Source organism: Histomonas meleagridis (genome assembly GCF_020186115.1).
Source record: "Histomonas meleagridis strain 2922-C6/04-10x chromosome Unknown contig_51, whole genome shotgun sequence".
NCBI lineage: Eukaryota > Parabasalia > Tritrichomonadida > Dientamoebidae > Histomonas > Histomonas meleagridis.
This window is the reverse complement of record NW_027150894.1, coordinates 1,614,624-1,632,535: the sequence shown is the minus strand read 5'-3', so window position 1 is coordinate 1,632,535 and position 17,912 is coordinate 1,614,624. Positions and strand designations below refer to the sequence as shown.

The window sequence follows — 17,912 nt, the reverse complement described above, 5'->3', positions numbered from 1 at the left end:
AATAAAACAAATCAATATCTTTAGCATTAATATCAATTCCTTTTTGCTCAAGAAGTAATTTAACTATTTCTGTATGACCTTTTGAAGATGCCCAAATAAGTGCTGTCCATAATATTTTAAATAATTTCTAAATATTGTTTTGAAATATCAAATTATTATAATAAATACCTAATAAAACAAATTAATTTTATCTTTCGCATTAATATCAATTCCTTTTTGCTCAAGAAGTAATTTAACTATTTCTGTATGACCATTTTTAGATGCATAAATAAGTGCTGTTCTAAATAATTTAAATAATTTTTAAATATTATTTTGAAATATAAAATTATTAAAATAAATCTCAAAGAAAACAAATAAATATCTTTAGCATTAATATCAATTTCTTTTTGTTTAATAAGTAATTTAACTATTTCTGTGTAACCTTTTTCAGCAACATATATCAAAGGTGTTCTAAATAACTTAATTAATCATTATCAAATATTGTATGAAAGCATTGAAATTTTACAAAAAATATTTACAGAATTAAAATTGATTTCTTTTCTATGTTTAAGAATGATATATTCCACAACTTCAGCATTCTCTGATTTAATAGAATAAATTAAAATATTTTTTGGTATTTTCTTGTTATTATGAAGAAAATACATGAGTAGATATATATTACCTATTTCTGCTGATTTTTTGATGATAGATTCATTGATTTTAGTTCCTTCTCCTTCTAAAAATGATAGGATTTCATAATTTCCACTCATAACACAAAATTTTATTAAATCTTCATATTTCAGATAATTTTTATGAGGTTTTGTATCATGTTCCTCACACAAATTATCCATTTTATTTTCATAAAGATAAAGAAAAATATCATTTCGGTGAGATTTAATTGCTATTTCATAAGACCCTATAAATGATGAACCATTTTGTTCACATAAATGAACAATTTCTTCATTTCCACCTGCAATTGCATATTTACCTGTATTATTTACATTTGCTTGATTCATAAGTAAATATTTAAAACATTTAACTGAAGAAAAAAATGCTGCATAATCAATTAATGTAACATTCCGATTGTTAATAAATGAACATCTTTCATAAAGTGATGGTACAATTATTTGATTAAAGTCAAAATCATTTTGTGATGATATTTCTTGAAGTTTTTCTATTTTATCATTTCGAATTATTTTTGCAATTTCATTCGGATTATGTCCTTTTTTAACATATTTTTTATGAAGTTCAAAATCATTCTTTGAAAGTTGGTCATAATTTTTTACAAAAGTTGAACAAAATCGATCACCACATAACCATTCTTTGTTTTCAGTTGTAGTTTTGTAATGAGCAAAATATTTTGAAGGAATTATCTTTGTAATGTTTGCATTAATTAAATTTTGTCGAATCATTTGCTCAATTAGATATAGAGCTTCTTGAGAATTATTTTTTATGATATAATTAAGGAATATTTCAATAATATTGTATTTAGAATTAATTTTTTCCTCTTCTTTCTTTTGAATTATTTCTAAAAATTTAAAATACGTAGTACACTTATTTCTTTGTGATAAAAATGCATAATAAATTAAATTACTTATAACAAGATGAAATGAATATGGTAAATTAAAATCAAATAATTTTATTGTATGTTTAGCTGACAAATTTATATTTTCTTCTGTTAGATTCATTATTATTTGTTCAAGCTTAGAGAATAATTCTAGTTTTATGTTTTGGGGAAATATTTTTTCTTTTTTGCTTATATTTGTTTTGCGTTTTCGCATGTTCTTCCAGATGATATGTGCGGTTTAAGTCAATAATAATTTATTGAAAAAGTGTATTAAGTTTCCCAGATCACAAAAGAAGAACTATAGATCTTCAATTTTTTCTAAAATATTTTCTTTAATTTAAACATTTAACAAATTATAAATATTTATATATTTTTTATGGATTGAAATTGCCAATAACATGTTATTTTATATATAATCTACAACATTAAATATATAATTAGAATTTAGAGGTTTTTATGGATTTAATATTGAATTCTATGTGTTAAAAAAATTATAATTGAACAAGTTGAAATAAGGAAAATGTTTGAATCCACATCCTTCAATATGTTCTAAAATTAGTTCATATAAAATATGTGTATAAACATTCACTTACATTAAAACATAATCAACTATCAGAGAGGAAGGAATAAATTTCGTTAACTTTTCAAAAGCAATTTGAACCTATAAAATTTTAATTGCTTATTGATCGTTTTGTTACATTTAATATGTAAACAATTTAGTAAAATAGGATTGCCGAATTTTTATTGCGAAATTAAAAACTTTTTGTTTTAGTAATCATTTGCCACAATTATTTTTTCTTCAAAAATTATTATGTATATGCTTTATATATGGAAAGTTGCATGCACTTACACTCAAGTAGATATTCTTACAATTTTTTCATACTTTATTTTGATTAATAAACTAAAGATGTGCATTAAGTCTTTTATTTCATATTTTGGAACACAATGAAATGAAAATATTAACAGAATAATCAAATTATAAAAAGGTAAAAGAAATGCAATTTTTATATTTTGGAAATAACAAATAATAAACAAAAAACATTTAAATACACTATAAATATCTTTAGAAGATGCCAAGCGCGCGTTGGTAATATTCTCGAATGTTTTCAGCTCCTTCATATTTCCCATAAAGTCGAAGTGCGATTTCTTCTTCACTGATCCCTTGGCAGCAATACGAGTCAATACCTTCGCGTCTCCAATAATATCCTGAAATAAGAAATGGATAATGTTCAGATACATACAAATGACCTTCGTCAACAACTTTCGAATCTGAAATATATTCTGAAAATTCTTCGTATTTAGAATACCCTTCAATTTGGAGATATCCACTTCCTGTGTATTTCGTATTAATATCTTCTTTGGTGTTATGTGTATATAATCCAAAATTCGATTTATATGCACAGTGACTTATGAAACGTAAAAATGATTGTCGACTACTGATGAACTCTTCAACGCATTTCTGAAGATCGCTGACAATGGCTTCTGACGTATTATACCATCCAAACGCAGATAATTGCGATGCTGTTACTGTTGTTGTCCAACTTGGCAATGGCGTCGGAGCTGGAGTTGGCGATGATGGCGGCGGCGCTTCTGTTGGCGTATATGTGTTTGATTGCGTAAATGCTTCTGTTGGAGAAAATGTTTTAGAAGGAGTAGCTGTCGGTGATTTAGAAGGAGTAGCTGTTGGCGATTTAGAAGGAGTAGCTGTGGGTGATTTAGAAGGAGTAGCTGTGGGTGATTTAGAAGGAGTAGCTGTGGGTGATTTAGAAGGAGTAGCTGTGGGTGATTTAGAAGGAGTAGCTGTGGGTGATTTAGAAGGAGTAGCTGTGGGTGATTTAGAAGGAGTAGCTGTGGGTGATTTAGAAGGAGTAGCTGTGGGTGATTTAGAAGGAGTAGCTGTGGGTGATTTAGAAGGAGTAGCTGTGGGTGATTTAGAAGGAGTAGCTGTGGGTGATTTAGAAGGAGAAGCTGTGGGTGATTTAGAAGGAGAAGCTGTTGGCGATTTAGAAGGAGAAGCTGTTGGCGATCTAGAAGGAGAAGCTGTTGGCGATTTAGAAGGAGAAGCTGTTGGCGATTTAGATGGAGAAGCTGTTGGCGATTTGGATGGTGAAGCTGTGGGTGATTTAGAAGGTGAAGCTGTCGGTGATCGTGATGGTGTTGGAAGTGGAACTGGAATTAAGAGAACTTCTCCAACATAAAGTGTGTATGGGTATGCTTTCATATTGGATATTGCAAGATCTTCCGTTGTAAGTCCATAGTTTGCTGCAATCACTGAAAGTGAATCACCTGATTTAACTGTATATGTAATATATGTTCTTTTCGCTTCTTTAATATTAAGAACTTGTCCAACTGTAATGAAGTTTGGATTTGAAATTCCGTTCCATTCTTGAATTTGTGCAATTGTGACACTAAAAAGTTGTGCAATTGATGTTAATGTATCACCAGATCTTACTGTATATGTTATTGCAACTGAATTTGCCGCTGCTAATAGAATCAAAAACATTTTTGGAACCACATTGAAATCAGTTTTCTAATGCTTTTGTAGTTTTATCTTACACAATTTTTGAAAAAATTGTGAACCGAATTTCTCTTTGAAGCATTCAATTCCGTTTCAAAATCGATTTTGATCGTTTTTATTGATTTTTTTTTTTGTTAACTTTTTCGGTTAATTAACTAGTCGATAAATGTCGCTCGACTAAGTTTTTCATTATAGAGATAGTGGTGTTGTATGATATTGGTGAACAAACGCTTGTTATTGTGCGAGAATATTCTCTTATGAAATATTTTTCATAACGAAAAGATTTTATATTACTTTGAATCATTGCATAAAAAGTTGAAAGTTAAAACTCTTTTTGCAACGCAAGTGAAATCCAATGATTACTTGAATATATTGTTGTATTTTGTTATGCATATTTATTTTTTTATATTTTTGATCCAAAATTCAAAAATTAATTTTAATAATTTTGAAAATTCATATAAATAGCATAAGCACACAGTTATTTATATAAGAAACGATGGATTTTACATGATAACATTGGTATATCAAGAATTTCTTTTCATACTTAATCCTTCGGCGGACTTGTGCTCCATACCTGATACAACTGCATCTATTTTAGACAGTTAATCAAACAATGATTTATATGAATCATTTTTTCTTTTATTCATCAAGTGTTTGCTTCTTTGATTTTAAAAAGTGCACATTATATGATCAAAAAGTTCCCCGACCAAATAAGCGTTGAATAAGTTTTGGCTTTTTATATGATTTACATACACTTGAACGTTATGAAAACGTTACGAACTGTTCTTACAGATCGGCGCGCTCTCAATTTTTGGCATCGATAGATAACAACACTTTATAGATTTAGTATTATTTTGTCATGCACAAAAAAATTAAGTAACAAAAACAAAAAACATTTAAATACACTATAAATATCTTTAGAAGATGCCAAGCGCGCGTTGGTAATATTCTCGAATGTTTTCAGCTCCTTCATATTTCCCATAAAGTCGAAGTGCGATTTCTTCTTCACTGATCCCTTGGCAGCAATACGAGTCAATACCTTCGCGTCTCCAATAATATCCTGAAATAAGAAATGGATAATGTTCAGATACATACAAATGACCTTCGTCAACAACTTTCGAATCTGAAATATATTCTGAAAATTCTTCGTATTTAGAATACCCTTCAATTTGGAGATATCCACTTCCTGTGTATTTCGTATTAATATCTTCTTTGGTGTTATGTGTATATAATCCAAAATTCGATTTATATGCACAGTGACTTATGAAACGTAAAAATGATTGTCGACTACTGATGAACTCTTCAACGCATTTCTGAAGATCGCTGACAATGGCTTCTGACGTATTATACCATCCAAACATTTGAAGGCGATGAGCAAGAAATGATAAATTTGTTAGACAATCGGTTCATTAGAAAAATTATCGATAGATTCTGTCGATTTCGGAAGTTGAAGAAGTTGTCCATCATAAATAAGATTTGGATCTTTAATCTCATTAATAATACAAATATTTTCAACTGTAGTGTGATGTTCAATAGCAATGCTAAAGAGTGTATCCCCGCGTTGAACAACATACGAATCAGTGGTAATGTTCGCTAGTGGTGAAAGTGATGGGGTTGGCGATTTCGAAGGTGAAGCTGTCGGCGATCGTGATGGTGTTGGAAGTGGAACTGGAATTAAGAGAACTTCTCCAACATAAAGTGTGTATGGGTATGCTTTCATATTGGATATTGCAAGATCTTCCGTTGTAAGTCCATAGTTTGCTGCAATCACTGAAAGTGAATCACCTGATTTAACTGTATATGTAATATATGTTCTTTTCGCTTCTTTAATATTAAGAACTTGTCCAACTGTAATGAAGTTTGGATTTGAAATTCCGTTCCATTCTTGAATTTGTGCAATTGTGACACTAAAAAGTTGTGCAATTGATGTTAATGTATCACCAGATCTTACTGTATATGTTATTGCAGTCGAAGTTACAATTGCAATGAGGAGCTGAAACATTTTTAATTTCACATTTACAACAAAATTTTCAGCCTGATTCGACCAGATATGAATTTAATTATTCCTTGAAATAACCGTCGCGTCCTGTCAATTTCAATGATTTACATCAAAAATGTGGTGGCACATTTTATAAAATTACGTGTTTTCACAACTAAAACACATACTTACCATAGATTTTCGAAGGCAAAAGCATTCGCGGGTTATGTGTTCATCACACTTCCAATCAGCGTCACATTGTATCTCATTTACATCAAATTCGATTTCAAAACAAAAAAACGAATGTAAGCTTCAACTCATTTACTGAAGCAGTTGGGATACTTTCGCCGCGACCTTTGATTTGGTGGCCATTGATTCGATGATTTCCTTTTCAGCTCTGAAGAACTCCTTCATCTTCGTAACGACGTTATCTATTTCCTTATCATCGAGTGCCTCCATTTGCTGTATGATAAGTTTTGTTAGTTCGTCGCGACTTACAGTTTGGTCAAGTTTCGATATGTAATCAGACGGATCTTTTCCTTCTTTGACAAGTTGTATGAATCCGTTCGCTGCATCATAATGCGGGTACACATCAGCAATGTCCCATTCCTTCATTTTGTCGAGTTTCTCTTCGAATGTCTTTGCATCGATGAAATCGAGATCTCTCCAAAATTGGCTTTCCATCATATTATCGAACCACGATCCGCAAATTTGGTCCACGAATGTGAATATCGAAGGAATTACTGATTTCCAAATTCCTTTCATATCACCAAATAAATCAACAAAGTCATCAAACGTTGTGATTTCCTCGTTCACCAGAATAGCGTATATCCGTCCAAGAGCAATAGCTGGTGCTACTTCGTTTGCAAATTCTTTAGATACAATTTTAATTGCATTTTTGAGCATTGTATCATCGAAGTAACCAGCGTTCCTCATCGACAACACCAGTTCACTTACCACAAGTTGATTTTGTTCCGGTTGTTTTGCAACAGCTCGAATCAAGTCAACCGCCGTTTTTTGATCGTTCTTATGGTAACCGATCTTCTCAATTTTAACCGCAAATTCGTCTGGATTACTTGAGTACAGGTAACCGCCGACGATAGATTCCATCGTCTTATCGTCTTCTTCTTCACCTGACAAAGCCGATAGCTGCGCTGGAATTGACTCACTGTGTTTGAATAGCGAAGGATATTTCATATCTAAATCTTGATCGATCGAAGGCGAATGCTGCATTTCAGGATGCTTTAATTCTCTTTCGCTTTGTTCGTTTTCTTTCAGACCGGTTTTAGTCATTTCACATAATTCATTATATTCATTAATGATTTCTTCATCATGAATTTCTTCCATTCGTTTCGATAATGTTGTTAATATTTCTTTGTTTTGCTCAATGAGATTAGTTCCGCCATGAATGAATAAACTTATCAGTAATTGAACCGATTTCGGTTCTTTTGATTTGATTAACTCATTCGCAAATTGAGACAAAAGTGACATCTGAATGATGCCGTCTCTGAAAAGATGCCCAGCAAAGACTACAACGCCTCGTAACAAGAAGAAGGTCCCTTTGTCAGTGTCGTTCTTAGGTACCGCAAATGATTCTTTGCATCGTTCTTGGAATAAGTTTCGTAACATATTTGCATACTTAGTTCGCTTAAGAACATACATAACATTAGCTGAAAGAACAGAGAAGAGTAATGCAAGGCTTGGATTAAGTGCTGCTTGCTTGAAAACAACATTGACAAATGATAAAACAAATGTATCACTTTCAATACCAAGTGATAAGATTTGGTTGAATGTAATATGGAAAGTGTTGACATTAAATTGAAGAAGAATATTGTTGATTCGTTGTTGAAGAACTGCAATATTTGCTTTTTGTGAATTCACTTTCTTACGATGAGCACCGCCCGAAATATAACGCTTATAAAGTTGTAGCTCGGCGTGGAATCTGAAAACACTTTGAGATGCAAGTTCATGTGTATGACGTTTAGCACGCATTTGTTTGATTGTGTAAGTGTGCTCCGCTTTGCGCTCAAGCATGTGCTGCGCTGCCTCTGGTGAAACAGAGAGAACGCATTTGGTGGATGTTGGGCGTGTGATTTGGAGAACTGGTTGTTGTGGTTGAGTTTGTGGCTTTGTTGTTGGTGTAGCTTCGTTACCGTTTGGTAATACAATGCGAAGAGGATCTTTTGGATGCTCAATCGAAATTGTGATTTTGGGTGCATCTTGTTTGGGCAACTCAACTTTAGGAGTTGCTTGCTTTGGAGGATTACGATTGTGGTTCTTTGGTGGCCTTCCGCGGCGCTTACGGTTTGGGTCTTTTGGTTTTCCACTCATAGCTGATTGCGTGTCAAAACCGTATCGTATTGAAAAAAGTGTCAAATAAAAATTTAACGTTCAACTAAATGCTTTGATTAACTTCTTTTTGGAAAGAAATCTTATACCAATACTGAACGTGTGTAGTTCTTTTACAAACAAAAACTTTTTAATGATTAAATAATTTGAAATATTTTCAATTTTAATCAATTTGCAAATTGAACACGATTAACTTGTTCATTTAACCCATGAACTCTTAAGAGCTTTACAATATTAAACGAATTCATGTAAATTATTAATCAGAAACCAAAATAATCTAAAAATATAATTTATTTATTTTGAATACAAATTAGGCTTCTATTCATGTTTCTGGCTTTCCTTTTCGCTAAAGATAAGGTGGAGCTGCTGAACAACATTTTCAGTTTCGAAAAATGATTGAAATGGCTTAAATACATAAGGCTTCTTTGGTAAGCTTACTTGCCTTTTTGGACGGATTGTAAATGAAGATAAGTAGCTTTCTATTTGTTTTGGTTGTTCTTGAAGATTAATTGAAATCAAGCAACCTTTTTCTTCTGTAGCTAAATTGAGTTCAGGAACATGTATTGGAGAGCTCATTTCTGATGGAGAATAAAATGCATCATTTTCCTGAGAACTCATTAACAAAAAATGATAAATCATTAGGCGGGCCCGCCTTAGTTCATTTGGTGGCGGCAATAAAAGTGACTTTTTGAATACCATTTTATGCCGCTTTAAACCTTTTAAATTTGTTTCAACACTATATTAAAAAGTGACAAATGGCGAAACACATAAATATTTTCCAAGATATCGAAATTCCTCAAAATACAATTTTATTAGCCGATGAACAAGCATCAGATGCAATTGCTCTTTCTGGTGGTATAATGAAATATGTTCCTTCATTGTTTTTATTAATTTGTACTCTAGGTGATCCTGAAAAAGTAAAATCTTTAATCGAACGTCTTATGTCAACTATAGATTTTGAGCACATTGCTCTATTTATAACTCGACCAATATCTAATTATGATAATCAAATTCAAATCTTGGATAATTTTGGGTTTGATATTCATATAATAGGAACAACTCCTGACATTGAATATACAATTCCACAAGTTTCCATTCAAATAGATGATTTATTTGAAATATTACCAATCTTTCCAAAAACACTTCCAATACAATTAGGCCTTAGAACTGACATCCCTGACCAAGTTATTACAGACAATTTATTATCCATTTTAGATAATTCTGTTACATCATTTTTTAGTTATGGACCTTATAGCAACAAAATTCGAAGTTTATTAGAGTCTGGGTGGAATACTAAGCATAGTGAGGTGTCCACAGCTGTATTTCTTATTGATCGTTCCGAAATTATTACCCCTTTATTTGTACATCAAGGATCATATCTTGATAAATCTTCATCACATAGCACTGTTTCCACTCTCATTGATTCCACATTTATTTCTACTGAGTTAAATTATGGTGAACAAGAACTTCTTAATCAGATCTCCGAATTTTTCCAACTCACAAGTACACATAAAACATATAACAGCTTACTAAAGCATTGGAAAAGCCTCACGCCTAATGAACAATTTGAGCTAACTAAAGCACATCCATCATTACCACATATATTTAATGACTCATCAGATGATATCGAGCTTGAACAACTCGAAAGCTCGATCCTCCAGGGTGCTGATTTTGAAGATTTAATCTCTACTGTTTCGTATGATTTGCGGAAAAGTTTGCCATTAATTGGATTCCTCCATTGTTTTGGCGGTTTTGACATTAATTCTGAGGTTTTAACCGCTTTTCGGAATTGTAACAGTGGCATGAGCGATATGAGAAATGAGGATGAAATTCAAAGTATCTTCGAAAATTGTAAATCGAATTGTAACCTTAACCAGAAAAAAGAAAATAATTTAGAGGATTTGTTTTATTTGCCAAAGTTATTAAAAGGAATAATTTTTAATGACGTAAAATTGGAAGATGGAATTCAACCTGCTGAGGGATTATTTAGTAAGTTCTTTAGCTCCAAAAAGAAAACTTTAAAGGACTTTAGTGGGGTTTATGTAATTGTTTTGGGAGGAATTTCATTTTATGAGTTGAAATTGATTAAGAAAATGATTAAAAATAGCGAAAAATCGGTAAATTTGAAAATATTTTCGGAATCAATTTGCTCAAGTGAAAATATTTTGATGAAAAATAAGTAATTTGTTTAGTAAAATTGAATTTCTATTTCATTATGCAATTATAATAATTTCTAATTTGAAACCTTTTTAGATTTTGAATTTGTTTTAAGATTGATTATAATACAGAGATCGTAAATATTAATATATCTATGCTTTTTGTTCAAGAAGTAATTTAAATATTTCTGTATAACATTTTTCAAATGCTAACATAAGTGCTGTTTGAAATATTTTAAATAAATTCCAAATATTATTTTGTAATATCTTATTATTAGAACGAATATTAGATAAAAATCTTTAGCATTAATATCAATTCCTTCTTGTTCAAGAAGTAATTTAAATATTTCTATATGACCATTTTTTGATGCTAACGTGAGTGCTGTATAAAATAATCTGTATGTTTATTTTTAAGAAATAGTCCAAATATATCAAATATATTCGATTTGATTTTATTACACTCTTCAAATGTTCTTATTTCTTTTATAATATTCAAAAATAAATTCTTTTTATTGTTTTTAATTACAAAGGAATAATATATCATTTTAATAATAATTAAATCATAAGATAAAGGATGGATTTCATCAAATTTGTTGATTATTAAACCTAAAGATTTAGAGAAATTTTCTTCATTAAAACTAATAATTTCTTGATTTATTGATAGATGTGTTTCCCAGTCGCAATGTTCATTTGGTCCCATGTGGAAAATATTAATAACGGATATATCAATTCAAATTTGTTTAAATAATCAGAAAGTTGAATTGTTCAAGCTGAGATGAAAATATTTTAATTCATAAATAAAATAATAAAAGTAGGCTCATTGTTATCTCCAATTAAAAGTATATATATTTATTGATTCACAAAAAACATTTTTCTCTAATTGTCCTCTGGGCTGGTGGGGTGTGAAATTTTCGAAAATATATTTATATTTAGTTATGCATGCTTCAATTATGTTGTTATATCATGAATTGGTCACATTAAAATTCAATATTGAAAACAAAATTAAGCGAAAAAAGTATATAAAAATCACTGAAAATGGTCTTGCGATTGAGTTCATTAATTCTACGTTTGTTCCGCACAATTACATCAAGTGGAAAATTAAATTTATTGTAATTGTATAATATTTATTTACCAAATTTTTATTTATTTATTCATTAGAAATTGTATTAATCACATCATCGATAGCATACGCCTGCACCGCCAATCTATCCAATCTTCCCATATGTCTCTCCAAGTAAGGAATCATTGCATCGATTTTCTCTCTGAACTCCTTTTTATAATGTATGAAGAAGTCCAAAGTTTTCACTCTCAGCAAAGCAGTCAATGCCTCTGTTGCGTCGTCCGCCCACTTTGAGTTTGTTGTCCATTTAGCGATGTAATCGATCCATTGTACGAAGTCCGGAATTTCCTCCAATTCCGTGAAATATTGCAACAATGCGTCTGATCCACTTTCGCTAATTTTCCGTATTATGAGGCGTAACTTATTTGGCATTCTAAACTTGAATGCGATTCTTAACGCTTTAACTAACTCGTCATTATTTAAAGCGTTCTTTAGTTCTTGTTCAGCTTCAGCAGCTTCAGCTTTTGCCGCGAGTTCTGCAGCTTCGATTTCTTCAGTGTTATCTTTCCATACACATATTTTACCATCAGAAGCAGCAGTAACATAATCATCATTCATAATGGAAAGTCCCCAAATTTGTCCATTATGTGATGAATCATTAATGAAATCAGGTGCTCCAGTTTTAATTCTAATTACTTTAATAGTTCCGGATGATTCACATGTTAATAATTGTAACCCATTGTTAATAAACATTAAACGTAATACTGTCGATGAAAACTCAGTAAATGTTGAGATACATGTTCCATCATTGATATTCCATAACTTAATACTATTATCGGAACTCGATGTCGCTAAAACCATTTCAACAGATGAAAATGCTAAACTCGAAATTCCTCTTTTATGTCCGACAAATGTTCTTAAGTATGTTATTGTATCATTTTCAAGTTTCCATAATTTCGCTGTTTTATCTTGTGAACCTGTAGCGATATATTTGCCATCAATTGATACAGTTATAGTATTAATTTCTTTATCATGCGCTATTACGGATGCTAAAGCAGATTTAATTTCAGTAACTGATTCAACTGGACGCCAAAGTTTTAATGTTTTATCCGAACTTCCTGTTAATACACAATTCGATTTCGGTATAAAACTTACTGCTGTAACTGGTTCTGTATGACCAATTAATGTACATAATAATTTTTGTTCTGTTAATGACCATAACTTAGCAGTTGTATCTTTGGAACCACTTAAAAGTAATCCATTAAATGTCGTTAAACATAACGGAGTGTTTTCATGGCCATAAAGTTGATATGCTTGATGATCCTTTAATAATTGTATTAAAAATCGATTAGATGATGTAGCAACTGCTATAACATCTTCTTTTTCATCATATGAAATATCATAAATTTGATTAAATGTTAACGAATATGAAATTGGATTATCATTAAATACCGTCTTTAAAATACCATCTGCATCAAATGAATATAATTGATCAAAATATAATAATTGATCGACTTCAGTGGAATTGATTTTAAGGATTCGTAACTCACTAATGTTTACACGTTTGATGCCATCTGTTGTGGCTGCATAAACAGTGTTTTGATGTTCGGGATCAACAACAATAGAATTAATGGAGTACATTATAGCAACGGGCTTTTGGATAACATCACCATCAGTGTCAAATACTAATAAAACTTCATCAAGACCCGAAGTAATGACATATGGATGTAATGATACAATCGAAGTAACAGCTTGATGATGCGAATCTTCATTATTTATGACTTTGGTCTTCTTGTTTTCATGATCAATGACAGTAAGATGACCATAATTATCGCCAATCCATAAATGTCCGGCAGAATCATATGTCATATATGTGGTTTGGCCTTTGGGAATATCATAACGACGAATGAGACTTTGGTTTTGTAATGAAAAAAGATAACATGAAGAAGCGGCTGTGGAACAGGCAAGAATTTGACCTGATGGATCAAGTTGAACATTACCAGGAAATCTACCAGGACATTTCCATTGAGCAACTACTGACCATTCATCATTTTGCGGAATCCACATTTTTAACAGTTGTGATACATGTGATGTAATTGCATAACGAAGAAGTGGATCAACAACAAAATCATATATTGTATCATCAGATTCTTGTTCTGCCTCTAATTTTGCAAATGTTTCACCTGAAGTTATATCAATAATTAATAAATCATAACCATGAATTGCAGCAAAATAGCCATTATTTATTTGTTTTATTCTATCTTTTGTCCATTTGCTTTCGTATGTTTGTTTTAATACAAGAGATTTGCAAATTTTTCCCATATAATCTGTGGTCAGGTGGATTTTAACGTTTTCGTATAAACGGATTTGGGGCGCCCCTTAGTCTCTGGTTCAATGAGGGTTGCTTTTTCCCCAGAAAACTTAATAGAAGAAGCAAAATATTATACCTTTCATCACCCTAGAACTGGAAAAGAACATACATTTTTAGTAAATGGTTCTTCCATTTATGAATTATCAATTATCGATAGACCTCATTCTTCTTGGTTTGTTGGAGAACAATTTGTTTCAAATGGAGCTGTATTAGTACCATTAAAAATGCACCCAATTTTTTTAATTATTCCAATTGCTAGTTCTAGGGGAAAACAAATGCTTATTGCTGACGAATTTTTTAAAGGAACTGAATTAGAACCAATTGCTGAAATTTTAATCCCGCATATTTCAACTATATGTGATTCTCTTGATATGGGTGAAGGCCCTCTTTATTACTTTTCAGCAAACAAAACTTATGAATTTCTTATTAACAAAACCCAACTTCTCATGAATTGCCTTTCCCAACAAAATCCACTTGAAGATAAATTCCAAATAGAAGTTGCATATGACATTCTTAGACATTCAATCCCAACTGATATTGCAAATAATCTTAAAAATGAGCTCCGAAAGATTTATCCAGAATCGTTCATTACTCAGTTAGTCAACAATGTCGTAGAAAATGAAGAAAAGAAGAAGCCAAAGAACAAAAAGAAGCCACAGAAGAAATCCAACAATAAACAAATTTCAGATTTCTTCAAACCTGTAAAATCTAAAAAATAAACGTTAATTAGAGTTAAGCTTTTGTGAAATTAATTTGTAATAATTGAATTTTAATTTAACTTTTCGAAATTACTTATAAAAATCGTTGTTGGTGATTTTATAAAAGAAACAAATTAACGCAATTTTTTTTTATTAATAACAAAAAGTTTGTGAAATCAATCAATGATAAGATGAAGTACGACTTTTCCTGGAAAATGGACTGGTATTTGATCTATTTTCGCCTCCACTGCGCGGTGTTCTTGTGCTTGAGCTTTTACTAGTTGTTTCACTTTTGGATAGATATCTTTCATGAATTGAAGAATCTGTAACAGAGTGTGTTCTAAAGCTCCTACTCGATGTAGGAGTGTGAGGCTTTGACTCTGAAAATGCTGAAATTGGCGATGTTGGACGGAATGATATTTTTCTTCGAGGAGTATAAATAGATGAATTTTGTTGTTTTGTGGCAGAAACCTTCGTAGAATAAATAGCTAGATCTTCCTTTGTTTGTTGGAAGCTTTCCATATTGAAGAATTGATATGAAAAATTTAAAATTCCAAACATTTTCCCATTAGGTGTAACAAGAGTTGCTTCTACATTGAAAATTTGTGGTGTTGAGTCATCTATTGAATCAAGGAAATTAAAAAAGTCAATACAACAAAAACCATGAATTATCTTATTATTAAATGATTCAACTAAAGCAAATACTATTTTCATTGCTTTCATGTTTGTGTGTGTGAACTTAAGTCTTTTTCCACTTTCGAAACTTATTTTACAGACAGTTGCAATTTTTGGATTAATAACAAAATCAGTGCAGCCTGGGACACTAACAATCAGTGGCATTGGCAAGCATTTTGAGTTTTTACATTTAATATTGTGAATTACAAACTCGATAATGAAATCTGTTGTTAAATTTTCATTCATATATTTTTAAAGACCGTTAAATTTATCATACCGTTTATTATTTATTTTTAAATAATGTGATTTCAATATTCGTCATAATTCGATGTTTAAATTTCAATACTTTAAACACTCAAGCCGCTTCATTTTTTGTAAATTGTTAAATTCGAATGCCTTAACAAACCAAGTAATATGGTTCATATTATTTTTAGTATAGATGACATGGATATTGAATCTTCAGTTGAATCAATAATGAATATATTTGATAAGGAAATTTCATATGAAATACTATAAATACCTTAGGAAATAAATGCATTCAAACAGAAATATCAATTTTTTTCATTTTTAGAAGATAAAACTGAAATTTACGATGATATTATTTGTGAAACATCGTCCCATTATAATTTATACTTTGTCAAAGCTTTTCTTAATAAAGATAATATTCCACCATTTGTCAAATTACTTGAACAAGAAGGAATTGATGCTATTCTGAAGATATTTATTTGTATTATTCATTTTAATAATTTAGGATATCAAAATAATATTTGGAAATTATTTAAATTATTCAGAACAGCACTTATATTTCTATCTTCAAATGGTCATACAGAAATAGTTAAATTACTTCTTGAACAAGAAGGAATTGATGTTAATGCCAAAAATATCTAATTAAATAAAATAATTTTTGCTGTTATATTTTGATATTTTATATCAATATTTGGAATATTTTAAAATAATTTGATATAGCAATTTTAATTGTAGCTAAAGGAAGAAAAAGGGAATTGTAAATTTTCTTTAGGATATAGATGGTATCAAATATGATGAACAAAAATTAAATCATAAATTAACTGTGTTTAAATTTAACACAAGAAAACATTCTATTCATGATAAATATTTTTATTTTTGATTGACATAGAATAATTATTAATATTATGTAATTTTTTTTTGTAAAGGATCAAAAGTATTAGTTTAAATTTAATTAATTAATATTTAAATGTAAAAATTTATACATAGATAGATGGCCCTTTGCTCGAAGTGTTTTGTTTTTTAATATTTTTGATTCTAATAGTGATTATAATTAATTATTATTATATTTGTATTTTTTCAAGTTTCTTGGGTTTAAACGTTCACCAGACCAAATGGAGCCAAGTGTTACATGTGTTGCCGTTGATCGTTTTTCAATAAATCTAGCCATAGGCAATTCTGTCGGATCCATTAATGTGTTTCCTATTTCTTTGGGCTTTTCACCAAATGATCTTCAAGGAAATGAATCTTCTTCTCTTCCTTCAAATACCACTAATTTTACTATTCATGCGCATTCAAATGATGTACTTGGATTGTCATTTGGTATCGAAAGAGATCAAGTTATTCTTGCATCATCTGGTTACGATGGAAAAGTAATTTTATGGCGTTTTAAACTATGTTCTTGGGAACCTGAAATAATTTACTCTAGCGATGTACCTATTACCTCTGTTGCATTTTCATCAGAATTTCAACATTCCAAATATTTAGCCTTCATAGATATTAATAGGATAATTCATATCTATGACACTATTGCAAAAGAAATAGTATTTTCTTACAGTGATGTTTTATGTAAATCGGCTAAAGGTAAACATAAGATCTCATTTATTCCATACATGAAAGGAGAAACTGAAGATAGCTCAGTTCTTATTGCTTCTGCTGATGGTACATTTTATATATATGATCTCCATAAAAATTTTCAGACACAAGTCTCAACACCCGATTTCCAAACAATTGATGATATTTTCCAAATTTCTGCTTATTCAAAAGATCTATTTGCTATTCTATATCACCCAAGGGATATTAATGACATGTCTTTCACCAAATTACGAATTATTGACATCAATAATTCTTGTCAAGATGTAATTCAATCACGTTTTGATCCAACAAGCAAAGACACCATTGAGGTACTCTGTATTAATTGGATGCTTGGCTCAAGAACATTGTCTTTTGTTTACAGAGTCACTCATCAAACAAACGGTCAAAAAGTGTCAAACGATTCGAATCTGAACGAAAGTTTTAATGAAGAAGAAACTAATGACGAAGTAGATACGACGTCAATCAAAAGCGTCATTACTATAAAAGGAAGAAGATTGATACAAGATTATGACAAGAAATGGAAGATTCCTATTCTTAAGACAGATGACAAAGAATTTGAAGAATTAAAAGCAGTCATTGGATTCAAGGCGAAAGAAATGCATACACTACCAAAAAGTATAAAAGATAATCTTTTCAGGAAAAAGAAACTTCAAAATATAAACTAATCTATATATGTAATTTTTTACTTTTTTTATTTCAAGAATATAAACGATAGAATAATT

At 30.5% G+C, this 17,912-nt stretch overlaps 7 protein-coding genes across 7 annotated transcripts; 3 read left to right on the top strand and 4 right to left on the bottom strand.

Annotated features, from left to right (window-relative positions):
* Nucleotides 1–3,021: 3,021 nt before the first annotated feature.
* GO595_007360 (immunoglobulin-like and fibronectin type III domain-containing protein 1) lies at nucleotides 3,022–3,744 on the top strand (the record flags this gene model as incomplete). The annotated part of the gene is made up of 1 exon (XM_067920815.1): nucleotides 3,022–3,744. The coding sequence occupies one exon, from the start codon at nucleotides 3,022–3,024 to the stop codon at nucleotides 3,742–3,744; it is 723 nt and encodes a 240-aa protein (XP_067772879.1).
* Nucleotides 3,745–4,981: 1,237 nt separating this feature from the next.
* Nucleotides 4,982–5,425, bottom strand: GO595_007359 (LysM peptidoglycan-binding domain-containing protein; the record flags this gene model as incomplete). Its single annotated transcript, XM_067920814.1, has 1 exon — nucleotides 4,982–5,425. The coding sequence occupies one exon, from the start codon at nucleotides 5,423–5,425 to the stop codon at nucleotides 4,982–4,984; it is 444 nt and encodes a 147-aa protein (XP_067772878.1).
* A 32-nt stretch (nucleotides 5,426–5,457) lies between these two features.
* Nucleotides 5,458–6,066, bottom strand: GO595_007358 (LysM peptidoglycan-binding domain-containing protein; the record flags this gene model as incomplete). Its single annotated transcript, XM_067920813.1, has 1 exon — nucleotides 5,458–6,066. One exon carries the CDS (start codon nucleotides 6,064–6,066, stop codon nucleotides 5,458–5,460), a length of 609 nt encoding a protein of 202 aa, XP_067772877.1.
* A 297-nt stretch (nucleotides 6,067–6,363) lies between these two features.
* Nucleotides 6,364–8,373, bottom strand: GO595_007357 (uncharacterized protein; the record flags this gene model as incomplete). The annotated part of the gene is made up of 1 exon (XM_067920812.1): nucleotides 6,364–8,373. One exon carries the CDS (start codon nucleotides 8,371–8,373, stop codon nucleotides 6,364–6,366), a length of 2,010 nt encoding a protein of 669 aa, XP_067772876.1.
* A 3,321-nt stretch (nucleotides 8,374–11,694) lies between these two features.
* On the bottom strand, nucleotides 11,695–13,929 carry GO595_007356 (transducin beta-like protein 3; the record flags this gene model as incomplete). The annotated part of the gene is made up of 1 exon (XM_067920811.1): nucleotides 11,695–13,929. The coding sequence occupies one exon, from the start codon at nucleotides 13,927–13,929 to the stop codon at nucleotides 11,695–11,697; it is 2,235 nt and encodes a 744-aa protein (XP_067772875.1).
* Nucleotides 13,930–14,001: 72 nt separating this feature from the next.
* GO595_007355 (ribonuclease H2 subunit B) lies at nucleotides 14,002–14,697 on the top strand (the record flags this gene model as incomplete). Its single annotated transcript, XM_067920810.1, has 1 exon — nucleotides 14,002–14,697. One exon carries the CDS (start codon nucleotides 14,002–14,004, stop codon nucleotides 14,695–14,697), a length of 696 nt encoding a protein of 231 aa, XP_067772874.1.
* A 2,012-nt stretch (nucleotides 14,698–16,709) lies between these two features.
* On the top strand, nucleotides 16,710–17,855 carry GO595_007354 (uncharacterized protein; the record flags this gene model as incomplete). The annotated part of the gene is made up of 1 exon (XM_067920809.1): nucleotides 16,710–17,855. The coding sequence occupies one exon, from the start codon at nucleotides 16,710–16,712 to the stop codon at nucleotides 17,853–17,855; it is 1,146 nt and encodes a 381-aa protein (XP_067772873.1).
* Between the last annotated feature and the right edge of the window lie 57 nt (nucleotides 17,856–17,912).